Source organism: Ruditapes philippinarum, unplaced genomic scaffold, assembly GCF_026571515.1.
Source record: "Ruditapes philippinarum isolate M1 unplaced genomic scaffold, ASM2657151v2 ctg612_1_1_1_1, whole genome shotgun sequence".
NCBI lineage: Eukaryota > Metazoa > Mollusca > Bivalvia > Venerida > Veneridae > Ruditapes > Ruditapes philippinarum.
The window spans coordinates 321,922-345,819 of NW_026856417.1; the positions used below are offsets into that span (position 1 = coordinate 321,922).

The window sequence follows — 23,898 nt, forward strand, 5'->3', positions numbered from 1 at the left end:
AGTCATAATGGCACTGTGCATTTTAATGCCATAATGGCCACAAATTCTCTAAGACTTCTGGTACCCGACAAACAATCTCATAAAAACATTTGCTAGAATGTATAGTAAAAGGGACACTGTGAAGGTCACACAGTCATTTCTTTCTCAAAAAGACCTGTAGTCCTTACCCTTTAAGCCAACTTCAGGGACAAATATGGCACCCAATTAAGACCAGTGAACAATATTAACAAACAGAAGATTCGTCTTACCTGATCATACTCGGAGGAACCTGGGTACAGTGGCCAGCCGAGGAATAATTCCGCTATCACACATCCCAGTGACCACATGTCTATAGACTCACAAAATGGCAAACCTAGCAGAATTTCTGGTGCCCTGAAATATACAATAACATTAGTTAGTGCTTTAGTTACAGTATGAATAAGCAGTAAATATTTTCAAACAAAATACAACATTTCTTATATTTACCCCAATACCTGCTTTACAATAGCCATTTAAATTTTTTTTAAATCTTTAAGCCATTTCAATAACAAAATGCTAAATTAGTAGTCTAGAGGCAGCAGTGACAGTCCAGCATGATACAGAATGGCACACACTGACCAAAATTTATACTAGCTGCAAGAATAGCCTTGCCATTTTTGATGCTACATGTACCATAGAGTTATTGTTACAATCCTCTAATTACTAGGGATGGTGATCAATTACAGTCACATAATTAATACGTAACTGATTACAAAATTATGACAAATTTAGTGTCAAAGCAGTATTATTACTGACACTATGCATTTTGAAAAAAGAATTCCAGCTTTTAACCCATACTGGTAACCTGCTTGAACCAAATGTCAACAGTCTTTACCACCAGTGCAGAGCCAGGCCAGGGTGCAGATCCATGCAATCTTACCCGGCTCTAGTCTATACTGTTGGCTGCTCAATTTTTGTATATCCCTGAAACTATGAATGGACTGTTCTAAATTCAAAGCAGGGGGAACACTTTAAGAAATTCATCAGGTTAAGGGTTAAAACATATTAGTTGTAGACTTATTATGTAACTAACTTCATAAACATATTAGTTGTAGACATAAACATAAACATGCTCCTACAGCTACAAAAGCCAATCATTAAGACTTTTTAAACTTACAAATGTACTAAGTTTGTATAATGGATTTGCCCTGCTTTCAATTTGGAACAGTCCATTTAAAGCTTAAGGGATTTCAATATCAAAATACAAAAAGTTGAGTCAAAGCCTGGTCAGACTGCACTTATTTACAAGATGGCCTGGCTCTATACTTGAGGCAAAAGTTGGCAAGAACTTTTTATTTTATTCGGTTCAAACAGGCCTTGCATTAAGACAAAGAATATGCAGGCAGCATGAAACCAGACTTTTACTCTGCAGCTGCCAAGCTTGAAGATGCTGACGCTATATATAAATACCTGTTATCTCTATTAGCAGGAAAACATGTAAATTATCTTATAGCCAAGTTAAATTATCATACTCAATGCCTTGTAATTTCAAACTCTCCAAATTAACTTTTATCTCACAAAATTTTCTAAAATTCATCCAACAAGACTAGTATGCTTTGCTCTAGTTTGTTTGCTTTTAAATGTGCATGTCCACTTGACTAAATAAAGCATCACATTTGTAATCCAGGTCACTCAGGTTTGATCCTCGGGAAAGGCAAATTGTCTCTGTGCCGGGACAATTATATGATAATGAGTCTGTTTCAGAAATCATGTGGGATTTGAGTAGCCAGTCACTTGCAGAGAATCTTTCACTATCCTGAGAAACCAACTAGTGGATATGACCAAAAATGTATTAAAACTGTGTAAAAACCTACTTACGGTAATAAACAAAACTATCTAATGATGCACTATATCTCCGGCAAAAGTAAATACCTTTAAAAGAATTTTTTTTTCCCATACGGAAGATTACTGAAATATTTTCATTAACAGCCAGTAAACTGATATTACTAGGCAAATAAAATCAAAGATACATCTAAATAGTAGCTACTGTACCAGAGTTACTGCAAAAACTTTATGGAACACAATGTATAGAATTAAGAGGGAATATGGTAGTAAAAAACAATACTGTCGCCAATATCTAGAATATATAATTACAAAATATCATAGGCCCAGTTACATTCCGTCACTCAGTGATATCCAACCAGGGATACTGGACTCTTTTATGTATATAACCAACCTAGCCAGCGTGCAGATATTCAGTGGTTTGAAACAATAAGCCTAAAATAATGCAATTAAATACTCAGGGACAAACATAAAATTATGGATTCTTTCTTCTTTTACCAATAATAGCAGGAAAAGAACACAATCCTAGTTGTAAACAAGAAGTGTGAGTGACAACCAATAACGAAAGAGGAAAGAAAAACATTCCGAATTGAGCATGATAGTAAAAAATCTGTTCCAGATTAACTAACAGTGAGCAAAAGTAAGGAAGTTCCTACTTTTCCAGCCAGACAGAAATCTACCAAATTGGAAGCATACACCATATCCAATGACCTTTTACACTCAAGTACACCGAACTAATTCATCATGTTGAAAGGAAAAAAACAGTTCAAAACGCTTTATCAAAACTGCACTAGACGTGAAAGAAAGAACAAAACCCAGGTAAAGACTTAAAACTTTAAAAGATCAAAGTTGCTTAGCAAAGTCTGCATAAAATATTCAATCTTTTATCTTCTAGATAATTCATACAGCAAAAGAAAAATTTACTTTCCTTGTTTCAAGCTGATTCAGAACTACATGTAGCTTGCACAGTGTTTTCATATAAAGTAAACAAGACCTCATTATGAAAAACATAATGTGAACACAGCTCCTTTTTAAAAATATCATAAAAGGTGCTGCAAAAGTTATGTTGTAAAACTTTTGATGTGTATGTGAACACATGTTTGCTCTCTGAAAGCATTCTAAAACACTTGCTACAAATTTTTATACTGCTTTTATACACAAGTTATATATTGAGGGTTGACTGCATAGCTGATTTAAGTCCTTCCTTATTTCATATAAGTTACTGCAGTTTTGCGGTCAACCCTAAAATTATGCTTTTATAGCCATGTATATACCAACCTTATGAATTCATTTTAATTTTGAGGGAAAACAGAATTATATGGAAGGGTGGAGTGAGAATGAGTGTGTGGGAATGCCTGTGTGAAAGAAGCACAGGTGTGCAAAATTTTGTTAATACTGAATTTATTTAAGTTCAATTGCGTAGGGAGCTATAAGCTTATAGACATACTTTCGAATCAGTTCCTGGAACCAACCAGTACTGAGCAATGAGTGTAAAGTTTCTTACTCAAGGAAACGACTTGCCCCTGAAGGGGTTTGAACCCATGCGACTAGCAGTAATTATATTACTAGTTGGACGCGTTAACCACTCTGCCATGCCGCCACAAAATTTGAATAGTAATTCTTTATATTAAATTTTGAAATCTTTTTATTAGTCATATAATTTGACATCTTTTCAATTTACCAATGATGATGAGATTTTCCATTTTCCTTTTCAGGAACAGGAGGGCACTCAAATTGACTCACAAATCTCCAATAAAGCCTGCTGTTGGCTAACACAGGAAATACAAGTATTATAACAACAAAGGCAGGAGTGTCTTATTTTACCGATATATAATATATACAAAAGGGTCATAACTCTTCTAAAAACATTGCAAGAGCGTTGTTAATTTGTAATATGCAAATCTAGCATACGTTTAAACTTAGTGGATAAATTATATGTAAAATGCAATTTGCATCACACTTTTCATTAAATAACTTGTTTGAAAATCAACAAAGATATTCATTCATTAATGTCTTGCCAGGCCTAGAAAATTAATAATGATTAAAAAAGTAGTAGATATTAGTTGTTTCAATGGCCTATAATAATGCATGCTACTAAGGCTGGATATTATAACACAAAATTTCCAAGAAAATAGTGTTGTGTAACCACCTCAGAGTAATATCAATCAATACACCTTTCATTTACAAAAACAATTCAGCAACACTGTTTCAAGGGAGAACAAAAGGACCAATTATTCATTAGGTAAATCATAGACATTAGTTCATAATTAGCAATATTGACAGACGAATTAATCGTGATTCCGAAGTACCGAGAATCACCGAGAATCAGTTCGACATACTATCATTAAATCATTCAGATTCTCCGCACAAACTAATACTTCAGCAACACGACACTTCGAGCGAAACAAACATAATGTCAATATAATCTCTGCCTTCTTCTGACATTTTACACAGCGACCTCCGAGAAAAACAAAAGCCGTCAAAATAACCCTCCTGCCTTGTAGCGTTACTTAAGAAAACCTCGATACTTAATAAAACCTCGGAACAAAGTAACTGTCAATACATTTCTGCTTTCCTGATCTGACAATGCAATTCTGACTAGAATCTTAAAAAAAAAAATAACGCCAGTATCTTTATCATGCTTATTTTGTCGAAGGATTTAGTTAGAAAAGCTAACAAAATGTCATCAAATGGTTAATTACTTCAAAGTTCTGTCATATGTTATATAAAACATGAAAAAACACAGGATGTAACAGGGTAATATTCCAAGAAAATGCTCTGTAATAAGATTAACACAGATTTTCTACCAGTAGAAAAAATCAGTAGCAATGAATGCATTATTAGCAAGATTTATATAACGTAACAATTTGTCAGTTATATGGCAAGGCCGGCAAAATCAATTGTACCTATTGCCCCGGTTGTCCTGGATATATAAGTGATATTTTCCAGAATTTTCTTCATATTAAAATATCATAAAGGACAAGTAAAGAAATAATTCAAATAAAACAAAAAAGTAAAATCACAATGGGATTTTGATGGCCCAGTTTGAATATGACATCAGATTCGAAACAAAAATTACATATAAACCCATAGAAATTTAATTACATATAAACCCGTCACATAGCAGTGAAAATCATGACCCACAAGAGTGGCTTTACCATTTGCGCATTTTGACACAGTTTATGAAATTTGAGCAATTTGCTACTTTACATAACACTATCTACTTTTTTAAGTAACAATATTTTCAATTTATTAAATTTCATTAAAAAAGGATAGCATGCATGTGGAGATAAGCTGCTTTAAGAAGTATTAAAGCAAAGTTTAATCATTCATATTCAAATACCTTAACTCTTAAGTTATGCCCAATGGCCCCTTAGCAGTCAAACGATGGCTCATGTTTAATATCACCAAAATCAAGGCATCGCTCATGTTTAATTAAATTAATATCACTAAAATTAAGGCGACAAAAGTTCAATTACTTATAAACTGGCCTCTATTCTCAAACATAATAATCTTTTTTTTTTTACTATCGGCAACATATCTTTCTTACAAAAGGTTCAAACTAGTGGAACTTATTTTATGTTTACGACTTAGTCATAACCGATTGAGCAGACAGAGGTAAACATGTCACGACCTTGGTCAGACAGAGTTCAATGTTTAATGTCAATAGTTGACAACTTACGGTGATGAATGCCCTGATGAATGCGTTACCACCAGAGGTGGTTAAGTTAAATCTAATGTAACGGAAAAGTAAACACACTGAACCAGTCTACTATCATATCAAGGGTTGATTTCAAAACTGCAGTTAACTTATATAACATAAAGTAAGACATACAACAGTTTTGCCATCAATCTCAATATATAGCAAAACAAGACACATAATTATATCCATGTTTTGAGTCTTGTCTGGAAATTATCGGTGCAAGTGAGACAATTTAATTATAATATCATTAAAAACCAAATAAATTAAGATTAGGAAGGCAAATAATGAAATTTCAAAGTAAATTCATCAAAATTATTAAAACTCATAACCAAGTAGGAATGTATGTAATGTGTATTGGGGACATCCAGAGTTAGTCAGCCAATAGTATAGAGCCTAGTCAGACTGAACGCCTGTGAAGGCTGGTCATGCTTTATACTGGTGACTTAGGTAAACACTTCCGGTTCCTGACAGGGTTAAAGGTCACCCAAAATAGCTAAAACCATTGCAAAGTTCAAAATATTCAATGTTATAGGCTAACCTATCAAAAATTATCAAACAAGTAATTATTGTCAGGCATATTAAGGTTGTACTTCCAGGCAGCTGAACAGCTAACTGAATTTAATTGACCTATTTAAACAAACAGGCAGATATCAGTAAATAAATTAACATGCACCCAACTGTATTATGCAACCTACATTTATGGCATTGTTCACAACTATTTTTGGGGGCCATCAAGATGAAAATCTGGACTTGGTCAACCAGCAGTATAGATCCTGTATATACATGTAATTTGCCAGGGCTTTCTTTCATGGAAGCTTGGAAGACATATTTATTTACTCCTTGATTTGACTTACAAAATATTACATGCTTATAGATATAAATTATAATGTGACTTCCAATGTCAGAGATTCTGCTATCTCTGACTTCGAAATTTTGAAACTTAACTATGTTCATGGAAGCCCTGTGTGCTGGTGCCAAAAGCTGATCACTTCTAGCTCCAGCATGTTCAGAGTTTGAGCTGAGTGAAAGAAAGATCTGTCAGAAATATTCTGACTCTGGCAAATCCAAATTCATGAGTTTTCTAAATAAACACAGACACAGAAATGGAAAATCAACCTTGTTGCCTTCTATTATCTGATATACTTCGTTCATGCCTTGTTGAATCCGATTTTCGTGGTGTGTATGTTTACTTATTTATAACCGCAGTCGCTGATAGCATTAAAGCCTTGAACTCAGTAATAATACGTGAACTTAACCTGGCCTCTACTACAGAATATCAACTAATGCAAACATTGTATTTTTACTTTTCGAAATCACATTTATATATATTTTTGCAAAAATACTTTATAAGTATGAAGTCCATATATGTCATGCAGTAACAAAATTTTGCAAATGGTTTTATACATCTAAATAATTCAATTTATCATAATTTAAAAGCAGGATAATGCAATGCTGATTATGAAGTTATTTTCATTTTTAATAATGACTAATAAAATGTAACATTTTGATGAACGACTACCGACTATCTAAGTAATTAGTAATTATAAATACATGTATATTGCAACTAGTTAAAGTTGCTCAAGGCAGTTATTTTAAAGCTTGAACTTTCAACTTGCTTTAGTTCACCATACGGCTTCAACCTCCGCTTTATTTTGTATGTAGGATAGTCCAAAAAGTCCATAGTTTACATATTTTGACATTTTCCCTAAAAGTGGTCAATAGTAAGTTTTCCCTAAATTCAGTCAGTTAACAGTTAGAAATACTCCTGAAAATGACCAGCTTCAATGATGGACAAAAGCATTTAAGATATTTAGTGTTTATAGGGTTAATAAAATAACCTTGAACTCTGAGCAAATACTAACCAAGAAAATACTAATCATAGCTCAAAAGCATCTACTGCAGTACTCATGTCTGCAAATTTATTTTTGCTTCTCACACAGCTTTGACAGGATTGTGTAAAGCTTTGAACTTCTATGGAACCACTGTTTAAAGATATCTCATTTCCCATGAGCATAATCTTGAATATTCAAACCCAGTTCTAAATTTCTTCAAGAAATTCCTGATATTAATTTCGCTGATAACTTGTTTCAATAACTCTGACCTATTTTTTCCGCATGACCTACTGACCTAAAACTATTTCATAAATATAGGTCATCTTTAATTTCCATATCCCTGAAGGTTCATACTTTCTTACCCATATCATGGCTTTCATTTTTATTTGAGGCAACGGATGAGCCAACGAGAACGGCTGATTTTCCCATGAGTTTAGTTGAATATTTTAATCTAAAGGCAGAAAATACAGCATAATCAACATTTAACCTTGATGATAATTAACCCTTACTGCACTAATTAAGTAATTAACTTAAATGCACTTGTCAATCAGAATCTTCCAGTCTTGACAAAACCATTTCTCATTTTTAAGAAAAATTTCATATTAGATATGTACAGGCTGAATAGCGAAACAGTGCAGACCATGATCATACAGCGCTGCACAGAATACAGCACAGAATGATCTACCGCCTACTTATCTTGGTATACACTGGTTGCATAGGTGGTTTATCATTAATAATTAAAGAGTTCCTTCATTCCACCATTAAGTGATACAATACTTATTTATGATATGACAAGAAAAAAAAAACTCTGGACTCTTTTAATACAACATTTCATACGATACCGTCATGTTAATTAAATAGTGACAAATTCTATAATTCTGCTTCTTATTATCAGTTCTACCTACAGCACTAACAAAATCTCAAGTATTAATCAATGCATTATGCTTGTAAAAAAAAAAAAAAACAAGGAAATTAAGTCTTTTTACCATTTGATACAACTTCGTACTGTATTTAACTACCAGAAGTAGGCCTCATTCTTACCTAAAGTAGCTACATCAAGATACAATCAAACGACTTCCTTCACGTCAGGAAATTCAACTTCTGTTTATATTTAGTACATTACAACATGTCAACATCACATCCACACATTTCACTAAAATTTCACTCACAGCCAAATTTAGATCAGCTGCTTATATAATCATTCTTCATATTCTTTACATTTGAGCCGCGTCATGACAAAACCAACATAATGGGTTTGCGACCAGCATGGACCCAGACCAGCCTGCGCTTCCGCATAGTCTGATCAGGATCCATGCTGTTCGCTATCAGTTTCTCGACTTGTAAAAGGGTTGGTAAGCGAACAGCATGGATCCTGATCAGACTGCGCGGATGCGCAGGCTGGTCTGGATCCATGCTGGTCGCAAACCCATTATGTTGGTTTTGTCATGACACGGCTCATTTACTGAAGCTACATCGTGTTCAGAGAGTTTGCAGCTTATCTGAAGTTGAACCACTCTTAACTGGTTCTTATTACTGGTAGTGATGTTCCGATTGTCGCAGGTCGCCGATAATCAGTTACTGTTATGTAAAGCGACAATAATCGATTCACAAAAATTTGTTCCCCGACGTCGTGGAAAATGTTTAAAGTATCAAAGGGAATTAATTCTGACAGTAATATTATTTTAGGAACACCTCGCTGATCGCAAAACATCATCTCAGAGACAATTTGGAGTTGAACAGAATCAATAAGTGATGTAAACAATAGTAATATAATGTGATGTGAATGTTATTATTTGACATCCATTGAAAAATTAAATCTATTTCGTAAAAATATGACTATATAAGGTTAAAACTGTGTTGAAAAGTGCTTAATGAAGTTCATGTTACTAAATATAATCAAGTACTATGGGAAGAAATGTTACTTCCCTCTTTCTTTTTAACGCGACTTTATTCGAAAAGTTATCGATTATGTCCCATCCGACTGAACCGATGATCGATTGGGACAAATTTCATCCGATTTCCATCACTAATTACTGGAACGAACCAGTACTGAACTACTGATGTTATGTGAGGAAATATGGTCTGACACGACCCCGATAGGGCTCAAACTAATGATCCCTGGGTTGAGAGGCAGACACCTTAAAAACAAAGCCATCACTCCTGCTCTTTACTTCTGTACTTTTTTATTATACTAGTATAATGAGTTCGATAAACGCTACTTTCATAGATATAGATATTAAGTGCATTAAAGGTTTAAGGGTACCTCAACTTTATCTAACTAAACAACTCAAGTACCATAATTATACTAAAATTGCAAAGCCTTGCAATCAATCCAAAAAGGACACTAATCTTGTTCTAAGATTCTAAACTCTGAAATACATTGTATGTGAATTCAACACCCCCTTCTCCCCTCCCAACCTTGAACCCTCATAGAATATTTTGAACAAAGAACTTAATTATTAAACTCAAACTTTGTTGAAATTTTTTGGTTTCATTTTAAGGCCAAAATAAAAAATATGTCTGGTTCAGGGAACCCGACCGACCCTATTTTTTTACCGCCGACCCTAAACTTTTTTTTTGATTTTCGGTACGAAAATGTTTGGGTACGAAAATTACAAATGTGAAAATTTTGTTTTACGATGCCTGTTGAAATAGCCGATGAGTAACAATCTTAAAATAATCAAAAAATATTTAATCTTTTATGATCAAAATCAACAACAAGTAGAATTGTGAATGTTTCTGCAGGAAACAGACAAATTTTCAATTGTCACATATTTTCGCGATGTCGCTTTTTATAATTAAAACAAGAGCTGTCCGTAAGACAGCGCGCTCGACTTTTTTATTGCTTGCCAATAAAAAAAGTTTTTGCAGTAAAAGGCAATACAAGAATCTCTGTATTTTTAAAGTGAACAATGGCCATGAGCATTAAGATATTTAGTGAAGAATTATTTTACTGAATTGTGTGATACCCTTGAACACTGCAGCAAAGTTTGAAATGTTTAAGTCAAAAGAGGGCTGGTAAGAAAGAAAAAAAAACAGAGTTGAGCCTTAAATAAATTTAATTCTAAGTCGATAAAAGGCCTTAATTTTTAAAACAAATCCTTGACAGAGTTACCTTCTCTTGCGTACAGATGGGGGTAATGATGTGAAATAGCATTAAAAGTTTCAAAGCAATATCTCAAAGGGTTAAGGCAATAAGTGGATTTTACCCATATTCAATGTATTTTCTAAGTCAAAAAGGGGCATAATTCTGTCAAAAACCTTGACAGAGTTATGTCCTCTTGTCTGTTGATGAAGGTCGTGATGGTAAACAAGTATGGTCAGTTTCAAAGCAATACCTCCAATGGTTTTGAAATAAAGTGAGGTGGTACAAAAAACTTAACCAAGCTCAATACACTTTCTAAGTCAAAAAAGGGCCATAATTCTGTCAAAAACCTTGACAGAGTTATGTACTCTTGTCTGTAGATGGAGGTTATGATGGTGAACAAGTATGGTAAGTTTCAAAGCCATACTTGTAATACTTCTGAAATAAAGTGGGGTGGTACGAAAAACTTAACCAAGATGTGACGCCAACGCCGACGCCGACGCCGGGGCGAGTAGGATAGCTCCCCTTTTCATAGAAAAGTCGAGCTAAAAATCGTAGCCAAAAGGAAGATATGTTTTGTTAAAATGTGTGTAATAACACTTAAAATATAGTTTAAGAATTAAATTAACTATTAATAGTTGAGATGGAGCCATTACCAGTATGTGTTTGTAACAATAATGAATATTTTCTTTTTTAAGGGAGGGGGGTGTAAGGTCTGATGATGTATGGTTTTTAAATTATATTTCAAATCTTTTCAATCAGTTTTATGGTACATTTTTTTCCATTTGGGACATATTACCATTTTCCTGAATAAGCCTTTTCTCTTTTCCAACTCTGACTCCCCAACCCCTTACTCTGCTATATACATGTATTATATTTGTCAACTGCATATGAGTGCAGCAAAGATGGCTTAACATATTCAATGTGATCTGGAACTCCTACTTTTTTTGTGCTTGGGAGTCTCAAGACTCCTTCTCTGTGAGAACCCTGCAACTGTTGGTACCAGTTGCACATAAATGGCACATAATTATATATATAGACTTGCGCCCCCTGAAGACCATTTGAATATGTTTAATATTAAAATTATATATACAGTAGCTGTGTTATTTTGGTCCCCGGAATAGTGCATGTCAGATGCTCTAAGCTTATAATACAGCATTATTATTAACTTGTTACAGAGGTGACCTTGATCTTTTAATTGTCAGACCTGTCAGATGCAGGTTAGCATAGTACAGCGGGTGATTCAAAGGGAAAGGGACCACATAATAAGCAGAATAGAAAGCAAATTAGTATGAATACAGGTGCTACATGGTTAAATGACTACATACAAGAAATAAACAACACAATATATATCACATGTTGATGGTTTATTACAAAATGGTGTATGCATTGATTGATTACAATCTTTGTTTAAGTATGTTAAGCAAGCAGCACATCTATATAATTATGGAAATTAAGACATTCTCCCAACCATAAAAAAAAAAAAAAAAAAAAAAAAAAAATCCCTACCCTCCTGATTTTTTGGACCAATGTTTCCTGAACCAGACATATTTTTTTTTTTGGCCTAATTAAAGATTACAAAAATTATCACATCCAATCTTCCACCGCACGGGGAACACCACAAAGTCTTCAATTAAATTGGCTCACTTTTATTGAGAAAAAAAAATACTGAAATTTCTTTGGAGCAGTGAAAAAGTAATCAGCGATTCAGCGGTAATCCAGTTTGTAGTTTCTTCAAGGCTTCGAAATGTGAGATTACAGAAACAAATGAAAATGTAAAGGATAACCCTCCTTACACCTTTCTTCTCACAAATGTCTGAGAAAAACATCTGACAAAAACAATTCCAAGAGAATATTTTCACTAAAATTCCTGCACTTAAGTACCTGAATTACCGTAATGCCCTGTAAAGTACCGAATTACCGTAATACCCAAAGTAAGGATCCTGAGAAATGGACTTGCCATACAATGTATTATAAATGTAATTATTATTATTCACATTTACTGAATAAATTGGTACACAAATTTAAAGATCAAATTTTTAAAACCCTGCGTTAACAGAGCAATGGATCAGGCATTGAACTTAAAGACTGGAATGGCTCAAAACTGGTGACATCCGGGCATAGGACTTCTATGACAACCACCTCTTATTCCTTTCAAAAGTACACTAAAATTGATTTTGTATTAGTTTATATTAAAGACTTTAGTACATTTTGTACTTGTTGTATGAAAACAAAAACTTCTTATAAATGCAATTCGCCATACATGTAATTATTTGTAAAAACAATTATAACCCATTTCAAATTTGGCTATATAGAATAATTTATGATTTCTTTTTTCATGTTTTTCCTGTCCTATTTCTAAATTATAGACCACATGTCTATTTAAGTCTAGATCAGTTAATTTATCGAGAGTCCAAAAAAACTGCTATATATAGTTATTAATCAACATAATTGCCTAGGATTACTGCTATGTCTGCCACTTCATTCCATTCCTATGAATATAATTACTCTGTATCTTTCCAAGCTATTATCTGAGAGAGACACTATTCTTATAAATTTGTGATTATTTGTAACTGTGTAATTTCTATTCCTGGTTGTGTATCGGTAAGCTGTTCCCAAAACTGCCGCATATACATTACATATGGCTGTACTTTCACTTTTCTATATTTCATTGCCAAGGGAATGGGTTAACCGTTAAATAGAAAAATTATTTCTTCTTAGTTCTATATGGCTACAAGTATATCAAAGTCATTTCCACCATTTTGATAGTACTTTATCAACAGACAATAAAATAGTTAGACATACAGGATAAAAACGTGGACAACTATGCAGTTTCTAGATATTTGTTGTCTATTGGTGCCCATCCTATAAGTCTTATTAGCAAACATAGAGAAAGGGACTGTCTTCAAAAAATACAACTGTCATCTTTCAAATTATGTATAATTTGAAGAATTTTTATCCAGCAAAAATGACTTTTATTTATCATTATTTGCATATCTTTGAGGCAGTGCACATCAACACCATCCCAAAATGCTATATAAAGGTATAATTAGTCATATTTCACAAATGCATGTTTTACAATAATGATGTATGTATATATGTATGTATTCAATCACAAAATGTATTTAAGGCTAATATTTTTCTTATGGCCGACATTAAAAAAAATCGACATATTTTAAAATAAAACTCTACACTACATTTGGTAATTAAATAAACGTCTTTTCAATGATCTAGGCAGGCCTGACCTATTAAATCCTACTCTTCCATGTTTACCTGATAGAACACACATAATGAAAACACCATGTTTAAACTAGGACTGTATGTCATGCCTTAAATGTAAAGAAATAACTATCCTGAAATAAAGTTCATTTTTCCCTGATAAAACAAAACCACTCATCAGGTCTGAAATGTTAAGCAATAATAAATAAAAAGAAAATTTACCTATAATATCTTGACTGTAGATAAGTTGAACAAACAGCTTTTGAGACATGACTCGCAGATCCAAAGTCGATGACCTTGACCCTGTACGGAAACCGCACCGGGTCCACTAACATAATGTTTTCAGGTTTAAGATCCGCATGAATTAATCCTAAATTTTTCAATTTCAGTAAAGCTGTTAGCACTTGCTGAGTGATGGGACGGATATATTTTAATGGTAACGGTTGGAACTTGTTATGTTTCAAGAAATCATACAAATTCTGCTCAAGCATTTCAAACACCAGGCACGTGTGACTTTTATGTTGAAAGCACTCATGTGCCCGCACAAAATTAAACTCGTCTGCATTTTCCTGGCTTAATCGTGACAAAATATTCACTTCAATCTGACCTTGACGTGCATATGAGGGATGATTTTTCAAAATTTTTATTGCTACGATTTCATTGGTTCCCTTCTTCCAACACTTGACAACTTGCCCGAACGTCCCGCGTCCAAGAAACTCCAAAACCTCGTAGGAATTTGTCATTGAATACAAGACCTCGTGCTGAACCAGGGTGTAGTCACCCTCGTTATTCGAGGAACTTGTGGTTTTGGAAGTGGTGGTCGTAGTGTTTCCATTGTCATCTTCACTTGAGATCGCAGTCGCTTCCGTCAGTGTTAACTGCATCTGTAGATCTAGATTATTTAATTCGCCTCGTTTTCGTTTAATGCCACACCTTTTATATACACTAGCCACGTTGGAAGAGTTTGCTGCGTTATCCAACAATAGATTGAGGTTTGACGCTGACAAGTAATTGGCGTTAAGTGTGTGTTTATGAAATTCCCCCGACTCATTCCGGGCCTGAGGGAAGATGTATGCGTTTTTCTGTCCGTCTGTAAAGATGGATGGGCTCAAGCGTCGCTGGTTGACTACATACTCACTCGTGGGTTCAAGTTTCACCTTTTTAAAGTTACTAAATGCGCTTAATTTAGACGCTAGGTAGAGCTCCTCTTGCATTGATCTGGCCAGTCTGAAAACAGAAAATACAACAACTCATTATGTCAAATAGCAACTACATAACAACTAGAATACATACTTTAACATAACATAGCCAAATGTTATAATGGTAGGACACTTTAATAATTCCAGTGTTAATAAATATATTGATTATATTAGTTCACGACAACCATCTTATCACTTAAGTATCTTATTGTTAATAAAACATGGTTATAATGCATAATTCTCAGGTCTCCCTTGATAAAAAAAAATCCCCATAATTACTTGGTGTATTTTGTAAATTCCCAATTTGAGTCAAAACAATGTATTTTTCCCAATTTGTTTGGTACTTGTACCATTCCCAAAGTGTGTACATGTATGGGGGGAGGGGAGCTGTACCCTCAGTCATGTAAATATATATAGGTACATGAATGACCTTTTTACAGGTACGGGTGGGATAATTTTATATAATAAAACACAATTAAACAATAACTTGATATGAAAAACTTACAATTTATAACTCCTTCAGAAATGTATATATCCACAAATATAAATTTATACCTTTTATCCCCAAAACTTTTTATATAAGATATAAGTAAACTTGTCAGAAAAATCACAAAAATTTGCTCAAAATGTGCGAAAACAACAACAAAATCCTTTCACAGTCTACTGTTTATGCAGCCATTCCCTTTGTGAAAGTTTCACGATTTTTTTCATGTGACACAGGCATAGCAAGTATCAATATTACTTAAATAAAGCTAGGGATTGGATGACGGCTTTTAGCAGATCTATTTCACACATGTATGATATTATGTCACTTCAATTTCCACACCATTTTAAAACTACCGTGAAATGGTACAGTAACATAACAATAAACAATGATAGTAACATTTCACCACTCCAAAATGTGTGTAAAACGCCAGTCCAAACTAGTATGATTTGAAAATGGTTCAACACAAACCAGGGTTTATGAGTAAGTTATTTCACTTCCCAATATGAGATATCTAACAAATTTCCTGAAAACTGACTACCCAATAAGAACAATGAGGACATAAATTGAATAACGAGGTTAAAATATTTGGAGGTTACAGGTAAATACCTCATTTCGGACTAAATAAGAACTTAAAGGCTAAATGAAGACCTTTCTCCTACTGGAATCAAAATTGAATAGTCTACAGCCTACACTGACCTCTGTGCTGACTGACTGGTCACTTTACGGCTGGCTGACAAAACTATTTTTTTGATACCCCTTCCATTGGTAATGGACAGTTCCAAAAATTAAAGCTCGACAAGTCCATTTTAAGAAATTCACAATTTCAGCAGATTTAAACTGGTGGCTCCAGCCAGACAATAATGTTACCGAAAGCGTGGATGTTTTGCATAGTATGATACAGTGGAAAAGTATTAAGTAATGTTTTTATAACAGAAATGAACATACCAAATCATTGTATCTAGTTGGAAAAAAATAAAAGCCTTTGGCAATTTGTCATTTTACAAAAGCTGTTAGCATGCTCGATTATTTTCTCAGTGCTTGATAGTAAACCAACAGTGTGGATAATTAAAAATTTATATGATGAAAAAGGGCCATAATTCTGTCAAAATCCATTTTTGAGTATTAAATGAGCCTTGAGCTCAAATAAGTGTGTGAAGTTTCCTTCAGTTAGTTTTGGAGATACCAACTTACATGCAAAAACTTGACCAAACCATGATATTGACTGTGACACCATGATGAGTCTAATAGTCTCTATTCTTTGAAAGGTCAAGCTAAAAATCATATCTTTCCTTTCAGAATATGCATGTATGTAGTTATATGTAACAACAGCACTGAAGGCTAAAAATTTCAATTTTTCTCTTCTTTCTTGGGGGATTACTGAATAAATTTGCTCACAAAAAAAGATGTTAAATGCACATTAAAATAAGTGCACTGTACTTTAAAAGCTTTGAGGTTGTTTAACATTATTTACATTCAAGATATACATAAAAGTTAACTTTCACAAAATGAATTTACTCACCCAATGTAAATGTTCAAACCTTTTTCTATTTACCAAAGGCAAGGTTAAAAGGCCAAAGCGAAAATATGTCTCTTTAACAGTACCCTCTCCAAAAACCATGATCTTACTTTAGTTTTCAGGAGAAATAAAATAAATATGTGGAACAATTTCCTGGATAAATATGTAAGCACTGTCTCAACATAATTCAAGACCAGTCAGAAAACCTTTACCAGGCAGTGTATGTGGTAGATTTGTTTTTGTTACACAACAAGTCAAGTTACATAATTCGCTTAAAAATCGTTAAACCAAATTATTTATATAATTATTATTATATTTCTCCATGTTTCCTTATTAGTTATCATGTTTCCGTTTTAGTTTTCCTACAAGTTTTGCACATAAATGAGCCGCGTCACGACAAAACCAACATAGTGCTTACGCAGTCTGATCATGATCCATGCTGTTCGCTATCAGTTTCTCTACTTGTTAAAGGGTTTGTAAGCGAACAGAATGGATCCTGATCAGACTGCGCAGATGCGCAGGCTGGTCTGGATCCATGCTGGTCGCAAACGCACTATGTTGGTTTTGTCATGACATGGCTCAAATGATGTTTTTTTGCTTCATTTTTAAACTTAATAAACAGGTACAACCAATCACCTGTCACTCTGCGTATCATACCTGAATTATGTATAACACAAGAATAGTGAGTTATGGGAAACAATATATACATAGTAAACATTATATTGGCTAGGTTTACAACCGAGAAGACAATTTCTGTAGAAACTAAACCCTTGGAATTGTGGTCTACTTTAGTGTAGACAGCTGGAATAAATTCTGGACTAAGCTGTATAATATACAGTCATGTTTATTAATAGCATTCATTTACTAAGAATTGCAATGGGTTCCTAATAGTTGTTATCTGAAACTCGGCAATTGTGGATTTTTCCAAGCTTACCCCCATCCCACACCCTATTACAAACGAACCTCTTCCATTTTACCTCCATGGTGCTCTACTAATCACAATAGATTTGTCATACTGTTGTGCTAATTTTTGAAGCTGTAACTGTAAAAGGTGAGCAGGGAAAGCCTAAAATGTACTTAATTCAGGAGTAAGTCTATTCACAACACAGCAAGTCCAATATGGATTTTACACTATAGCTACGCCAATATTTATAATTCCCACCTATTAGGGAAGCCAAATTTGGAAGACAAATTTATATAAACAATTGACAATAAAAATAATCTTTTCGAAAATATTGACATTATATTCAAGCATTTTTAAAATAACAAAATACTTGAGATTGCATGTAAAAGCAATTTGGCACAAGGCTTAAAATTTGAATTCTCCAAAACCACAAGTAAAACTCAAAATATTTTTCTTTGAACCAGCGTAAACTAGAATTTGACAATCAAAACATTTGACCTATTTTATTAAACATACCAATCTAAAGCATATTTAATTTAGTAAATTATCCAAAATTCAAGGTTGTTACAAAGCACCCAACAACTAAATTATAATACATATTTCTCTTTATACAATGAATTTTTTACATTTAATTTAAATTCAATACTGTTTTTATAAAAACTAAATATGCCAACGGCAAAATCAATCTTAAAAATTTTTCCCATTCTAAAAAATCTATTCATAAAGATTGAATATCTTGATAACTTTCAATTCATCAATATTGACAGAAATTTGGCCGACAGTGGCTATTATTATCACTATAAATTGGGACTTGAAAATACTTTGACCAAGATCAGGATATATAGATAAAGTTGATTTTATTGACAGTAAAACTTTGTCAGAATGTTAAAACTTGTTAACTCATTTTTCAGCTTTACATATTTTATATATGTTATTTTCTATTTCATAATCAATATTTATATAATATTTATAACAGTATATATTAATATTATTTTCTTCTTTGCACATGTAAATAAATTAATAAACCTACATAATAATATTACACTTAAAGCAGTAATCTTAACTACTGAAAGATTTTTTTCTTTCACTTTGCTCATTTTAAAAATAGATTGTTATCAACCTGTTGAAAGCTGAATACACCCAAACCTGGCCTAGATTCACATAGCGTAAACATCACTTTTTACCATGATGAACAAAGAAGTTGTTTGCTAAAGGCTTAACAAAGGAAAAACTCCCGCCAAAATTTATGATAATTTTGATGACAATTCTCCATCAACAGGTGATTTCTTATTAAACATCGGTGTTAAATCCACTCAACAAGACTATGCGTTTATGAAAACACTCTGTAACAAAAATGGGACAATCCCTCGAATCAAAGCAATTGGAAATTTCTTATTGATCACAAAACTTGGCGAGGGTATATCAAACAAACTTACGAAAAAACCCAAAGGGCTTATGGCAAGATTAAGAAAATAAAAATCTTGAAATTGAAATATTCAATAAGTTTTATTGCCTGTTGTAATGTAGGAAATGATCACCTGGTCAAGATTTGAGTCAACAATCGAAAATCAATCAATAAGAGTTACAAAATCAAACCGTTGAACATTTTATAGGAATGTTTTAATATCGCCTCTAAGTGGATTAATTGACAGTAAACAAACCTTTAGTCCATGACATATTAAGTTTGGAATACATTAACCCTTTGACCGTCATTTGAATAAAATGAATAAATAAATACATACAATGTACCTATTTACTAAAATCTGTTCACTCTATATAGTATACCATGTAGTATTATTGTTAAATATGTAGCACTGAAAATTAAATGATGTGAAAAATGACGAAGCATTACATTGTATATAAATAACAATGATGTATTCAATTCACCTTCATCCTTGCATAATAATTATTTTAAGTGTATGGCGCAAAGTTAACACGCTGATTCAAATATCCGATTTCCTATACAGTTTAACACTCACATTTTCACGTAACTCTAAATATCATTAATGACCACTAATCCACCAATTGTCACACTATAAACTATTAAAACAATCCCTTGAAAAAATCACTATCTTTCATCTCATCTGTATCATTGAAAGGCTGTTCGTCTACCACGACTCTGTTTACATCAATGGACCAAAACATATTGATTGCTCTTGGTCATGATTAAAAATAATAGCACAACGCGCAGAATAATCTTGCCATATAATGTTACATCAGTTTTTGTATAACAGGCCAGTTTGCTCACAGACCAGAATGAAATCTTTATAATCGCGAGTAATACAATATTTGAAGATTTTTGACGATGACCGATAATGTATATGGAACGTAATTAGGATCAACAAGAAATATTGGCATATATATCGATTCGCCAAGTTGTTACCAATTCATTGAGAGCAGCTTCAAGAGGAAATTAGACCTTGCCAATACAGACTGACCATCAATAACTGACTGATGATAAAAGTCTGGCATTCTAGAACACACTGATGATATATATATAATCCACAAACATGTACATGAAAGTACATGTAGATTGGTTATACACAAGGGAAAATTGCTTTTGATGTAATATACCATACCCAAACTTCGACATTTTTCTATATAAAAAGTTGAAATCTATATATAGTCCCGGGTGCCGCTTATGATTTTATTTGTGTGATTTTTATGTGTATAAAACTTTCATTATCTATGTGGGCAAACTTCAGACCTCATTGATTATTGAAAATTATTTTTTGAAGAAAACATACAAGTTTATAACTTGACTTGAAAGCATTTCTATACAATTTTCTCTTGTTAATTTTGTAAAACAAGGCTTCATTGTTAATTATTGATAAATATTATCATGAAAAGTCAAGGTTTTACAAATGCTATTAAAATGACCAGTATATCTATAGCAGTATGTACAGTACTATTTATTAATACTGTTTTAAGGGTGGTAGCACATCCCTGAGCGGACAGACAAATCGATTGGGACATGATTACCATCATCACAATCATCTTATAGAAAAGGAAGATACCGTACAAGTATAACAATGGCAACAATTAGCAAATACAAAGTTATAACTTACAATCTTACATTTTATTAGAACAAAAGTTGGCCCATTCATTGAGTACACACAGAGATTCAAAACAAAAATATATTAAAAACAATTTTCAAAGAGAGCACTCGATAATTCTTTATCCAATATCAGTCATAAAATCACCTCAATATCTAAAGGACTTATTTGTGCAATTACAAATAAGCTTTGTAATAATAAGTTTTCCGCAATGCATTAAAAAAAATTATTTCCCCCTTTAGACTTTAGACAAAAATATACACAAATTTCTTTTGAAATTAAAACAAATTGAAAGCAAATTTAATGCATTAGAATATCAAAATTTAAACAGCAAAAAAAATTACAGCACACAAAATAGAAACTTTTGTTTTCCTACATTAAAATGGCTTTAAATTGAACATACAGCAAGGCACCTGTTATCTTGATATTTATCACAAAAACATATATACATTTAATCTACAAGCCATACCTATTGTTTTTCTGTCTTGTAAATTGTCAAATTTAATTATAAATATCAGGTTCTAATACTATATTGCATTAATCGCTTAATTGAACGGCAAGGAGGATTTAGCTGATCAGTAACTACTAATAGCAAAAAACAACAAAAGTAATGGAAAAGGCTTAACTTATAGTTACTAGCATTGTTTTCATTTGAGTTTATCGATAAAAAAGTTAAACAAAATTACATAGTTTACTTTATTCATGCTGAATACAAATCTATTGTTTCCTTAAGTTTAAACAGTTTTAGAAGAACTTGAACAGCAAAATTTCACTGCAATCGATAATGCTGTTGCCTTTCATTAGATGATATCGTCAAAAAATTATCGGCATCTTTCCTTTTAGTTTAATTTGAGACTCGTGGTTTAACTTCATACGACCAGTGCAGACCAAATCAGCTTCCAGCCAGCATGATCAGATGCCTTGGTCTGCACTGGTCGTGCCGCTGATATAATGATCTGTGCTGTTTGAAAATGGTCTGCACTGTTCACTTTTCAGTCAGTACATTTTTAGACATCTTTTCTTTAATACAAATGGTAAATGCTTCCCATACTTAACACATAGTGGACAAGTCCAAACCTCATATACGCATATAGTCAGGTTTATACTAGTCAACCCTTAGAACGGCTCAAATGCTTTTCCCAGACTAAAGATCATTAGATGGACTAATAACCTAAAATCATAAAATTTGGAATTCTTTTGTGCACTTAAAATGGAAAACTATGAAATAGATAATATGTAAATATACTTGGTACAAAGATGATAATCGTTTTTTATGTGTTTTGGGGCTGATATTTTTTTGGTAATTAACATTATTAAATTGATCAATCTTACTAAAGTTCAGATCTACGTATCTTAATGCAGAGCATTATTTAGAGCTGATTTTAATCAGATTGAAAATTGATTATCCCTGGGAAGTTTCTGGGAAGCAGTTTGAGCAAATGATCAGAAATTTTGCTCACAAGTTATTGGTTCACATATCATTATAGTTACAGTAATACAAAAGTCTTGAAAAAATATGTTCAGTCCCTTCATGTCAAAAAACCTCAGTGGAGTCCCTTTAAGCAAAATTATTACTTTCTTTACAATCAATGATTCATACAAGAAGGAATTCAAAAAAATAAACGATACAATTTAATACCACAGCTTGTATTGATAGATTTTCTTAATGTTAGTAAAAATAATTCACAAACCAGGAGATAATGATTATTTGAAACAAAAATAGCAGTAAATTATGAAAGTCCATTTATTATTGGTTTGTTTACATATTAAATAGCCTTTCCTCTGACAGAAAAGTGGCAGGCAATTAGATATTGCAAATTTGCCAAGTGTAACTGAAAACTTTTTAGTGCCTAACCAATTTAACAAGGCCTTTTGCTCCCCTATTATATTTCCACAAATGAAAGAAAGCAATCTCAAACAAACTGTGAGTTAGTCCCAATGGGTTGCTTGTATTTTAGTACCATGTCTTTTTGTGTTCATCAGGATAAAAAATTCATAAATACCACTTAACAAAACTGTTTTATATATCCATTTTTTTGGCAATTTACACACAAAAAATGTAACATAATAATAGATCCGAGTTATAAAAGAAGCCACTGATCAATATGATTTGATTATTCCCAACTGCAAAAACTTGTGACCATGCATGTACTGTGAAATTTTATTTTACTCAAAAGTGAATACAAACAGTCAAATCTATAGATTATCTGGCAAGCAACCAAGGCAATGCCAATTTAAAACTAGCTCTGGTCAGCATTTTCACACAGCATAAATATGGATATTTTAAGAATCACCATTATACCCCGTTCAGATATTATTTATTTTTATCATTTTTGTCCTGAATTAACACAATATCTTATTGTAGTTTTTTTCCTTATTTTTATCTAAGATTTGCCCAAGTCCTCAAACTAAAGCAAATTTTATCTTTACAATGAATTACATGCCCAAAATGTATGTTGAGCAAGTAGAATGGGAGATTTTTTATTATCAAAGTAAATCTTATATATTTATGTAAGTGAGTTGAAACACTTGATAAAAAAAAATAAAAGTTAATAAAATATGGAAACAGTGATTTTTCTCACTTAATTGGAAAGAGGCCATAGCCTCTTGATTTTGGGGAAAATTATCGCTAAAATTGCTGATTTGGGAAATAAAAAAGCTGGTTAAAGTTCAGATTTTTGGGAAAACTGCAGGATTTTAAAGAATTTCAATTGGGAAGAGGCCTTTTGTCAGAGTCTGTTATATTATAAGTAGGAAAATCACTGCAAAATGAATGTATGCCTTGAAGCATTTAAGGCTCGAACCCGCAATACCAGGGATTTAATACACCTTGAGGCTTCTGCATATGTTAATGCACGAAAAAAATTGAATTGCATAAAAAATATCTTGTCTCATAAAAGCAATTTGGTTATTGACATTTTCAATACACACACGTGATGACCCGTTGGCTGCTACACATGATTCAGTATGTATTTTCGTCATTAATACCGTGAGTGAAAACAAACATGGCAGTCTTTGTGTTCAACTTCCGATGAAGATTAACTGAATTATGTTGAAAAGAAAGTCAGATGCGAGACACGGCGCGCATTTACTTCAC

At 32.8% G+C, this 23,898-nt stretch overlaps 1 protein-coding gene across 1 annotated transcript in view; it reads right to left on the reverse strand.

The window, feature by feature from the left end:
• LOC132746458 (homeodomain-interacting protein kinase 2-like) overlaps window positions 1–23,898 on the reverse strand; it is a 49,197-nt gene that overhangs the window by 24,302 nt on the left and 997 nt on the right. Inside the window, exons 2-3 of the mRNA XM_060735611.1 lie at window positions 13,862–14,866; window positions 249–372 (exon numbers count right to left, since the gene is read on the reverse strand). Coding sequence (XP_060591594.1) covers window positions 249–372; window positions 13,862–14,853 — 1,116 coding nt within the window. The 5' untranslated portion in view covers window positions 14,854–14,866. The remainder of the gene's footprint in view (window positions 1–248; window positions 373–13,861; window positions 14,867–23,898) is intronic.